Consider the following 2,697-nt stretch of genomic DNA (forward strand, 5'->3'; position numbering starts at 1 on the left):
CTCCCGCAGCCACGGGCGGGATTCGCCGCAGCACGCGAGGCTGGAGCGCGGTGCAGGGCCGCAGGAAGAGCTTCCAAGCCAGGGAGGGACCCAAGGCAAAGAGACGAAATAAACACAGCTCACAGCTCACCCCCCACCCGCCGCGAAATCCTTCAAACTCATACCTCTAACTAGGATCCTTCTGCAATAGTCCGGGTCAGCCGAACTAGATTTAGTTTTATTACAACCTTCCGTAGCTGCAGTTGCAGAAAAAGTCCCTTGCTGATCCTTCAAAAAAGAAGTAGAAATATTTCCTTCAGCCCCTTTGCTTTCCTTGCCCTCTTTATGTCCGTTCTTCGAGACCCGGTTAGCTTCAGTCTCTGAACTGCATCTAACGTCCATTTTGTCTTGTTTCCCAAACATGTAGTGCAATAAAAACAAAACAGAAAAAAAAACCACCAACAACAAAAAAATAGAAGAGTAGAAGAAGAAGAAGAAGGCGAAGTCTATGCTGGATATTGCACGGCTTAGGGTCAGATCGGTGGGGATCTGTAAAAGCACCTTGAGTAAGGAAGATCGGGTTTTATCCCACTGGAAAAGCAGCGGCTTCCTCAGTCCCAGCGTCCTAATGTGACTGTCCAGCTTCCCAGAGCGCCCAGTGATCAGGTACTCAACAGTACAACTCTAAAATGATTTAATGTCTGCCTTATTACAGAGACATGCAGTTGTTAGACACACAGAGGGACGCGCACTCGCTGTTTCAATTGATTACGGGTAATTTTGCAGCCTCCACATTTAGGTTACCTCATGAATACACTAAATTGTTTGGATAATATATCAGATCGTAATGGATGGTTTGTGTGCTTGTCCCCAATCAAGCAGAGTTTAGCCAGTGAATAAACTGAAATGATTGGTCTTGCTTTCAGGAAACACACAATCAAAAGACTGAGACTTCCAGAAAAAAATGAAAGTTCCAAAAAAAAAAAAAAAAAAAAAAGGGAGGAAAAAAAAAAGGGGGGGGGAAGAGGGGAAAAAAAAAAACTTTTGACAAGATTCACCCTGAATTGTTAGCACCATTAGCAGCCATTATTAACTTTCTTCAGTATGCCTTTGACCTCCCGATTATAGAGTGGCTTTCTCCAAAGCACGCCAAATAAATCTGAATAAAGCTGCTGGGAAGGGCTGGAAAAATGCAGTTGCAGGGGGGTGGAAAAAGAAAAAACCCAACAAAACCACAGCCAAAAAAAGGAAAAAAAAAAAAAAACAGGGAAAAAAAAAGCCGCCTGAATTCTAAACAAACAAACAGATCCCCAGCACGCACACACATAAAAAGTTGGTCCTTCAAGCAGATCTCTCCAAGGCAGCAGGTTATCTTGGCCAGCAGAAATCCTCGTTAACACATCTCCCCACAGACAGCCATCTTAAACTCCTACCTCTCCTTACTTCAGTCCCGATACTTGCTTTTTGTGCTTCTCCCTCTGTGTGTGTGTGTATGTGTGCGTGCATGTGTGTGTGCTAATTCTGCACCTTCGCAAACACTGAACCTATTCGCAGAGCCTGCTCATTGGGGAAAAAAAAAGGAGGAAAAAAAAAAAGAGCCAGCTTTGTGCTCAGTGGATCCAGGAGGGGGGAGAAAGGGAGAGGGGGAGAAAGAGGGCAAGAGGGAGGGAAGGAAAGGGAAGGAGGGAGGGAGAGAGAGAGATAGCCCATGAAAAATCTCAACTGCGTGATCCACTAAAGGAGAAAAAAAGTTTTACTCTAGCTATTTCATTGTCTCTGCTACAATATCTTTGAGAACCGCAACAGCCAGTAATCCAATAAGACCGTTGATTAGGCTACAATGATTCAATTCAAGCAAATGGCCTTGTGCAAAGAGCATGCTCCAGTCCTTCTTGTCACCTTGCAGGGCAGAAGCCCTCTTCATGCTGCTCTCCTTATTCATTCCTTTATGGGAAATGTAGAGCAAAAGGAGTGAAAGATGGCAATTATCTAATTGGACTATTAACAAACAATTCTCTGAGTGTGGCTGTCTGGCAGTGGTTCTTGGGCGAGGTGAAAGGCCACATGTTGCACTGGCCCCATTCACAAAGAGTTTAGGGGCCTGAGAGGGAGAGAAAGAATTTTCCCTGAGAATTTTTCACACAAACACCGGAGTATCCATCGGGCGTGCTCCTCTCTGCCTCGGCCTCCGCCTGCCTGGGAATGCTACCCACCTGAAGCAGGCTGGGGGAGCTCTGTGGTTTGCTGCTGGTGAGAGCAGCGGGTAAAGGCAGAACAGGGTGCCCTTCCCTTGCCCAGGGATGCTCAGCCCCAAAGGCCACATCCTGCTTCCGCTGGAGGAATAACAGCCCTCATCGCACAGGACCTGGTCTTTGTGCATGGTGGTAGAGTGAAGGATTTGGCGCTGGGATTGTCATAGGTAGGAAATTACAGAAGAAAAGGAAAGAAGTGGGGAAAAAAAGAAGAGAAAGGAAGAGAAAATGAGAGAAAGAAGGAAAAGAAACAGAAAAGAAAAAGAAATGAAGAAATGAAAAAAAGAAAAGAAAAGAGAAGAAAAGAAAAGAGAAGAAAAGAGAGAAAAAGAGAGGAAAAGAGAAGAAAGAAAAGAAAAGAGAGGAAAAGAGAAGAAAGAAAGGAAAAGAGAAGAAAAGAGAGAAAAAGAGAGGAAAAGAGAAGAAAGAAAAGAAAAGAGAAGAAAAGAAAAGAGAAGAAAAGAGA

At 44.6% G+C, this 2,697-nt stretch overlaps 1 protein-coding gene across 1 annotated transcript; it reads right to left on the reverse strand.

Moving 5' to 3' along the window:
• Positions 1-164: 164 nt before the first annotated feature.
• On the reverse strand, positions 165-402 carry VAX1 (ventral anterior homeobox 1; the record flags this gene model as incomplete). The annotated part of the gene is made up of 1 exon (XM_010021156.1): positions 165-402. A coding segment is annotated over exon 1 (238 nt), but the record flags the coding sequence as incomplete, so codon positions are not given.
• Positions 403-2,697: the final 2,295 nt, after the last annotated feature.

Source organism: Nestor notabilis, unplaced genomic scaffold (assembly GCF_000696875.1).
Source record: "Nestor notabilis isolate BGI_N333 unplaced genomic scaffold, ASM69687v1 scaffold30848, whole genome shotgun sequence".
Classification (NCBI taxonomy): domain Eukaryota; kingdom Metazoa; phylum Chordata; class Aves; order Psittaciformes; family Psittacidae; genus Nestor; species Nestor notabilis.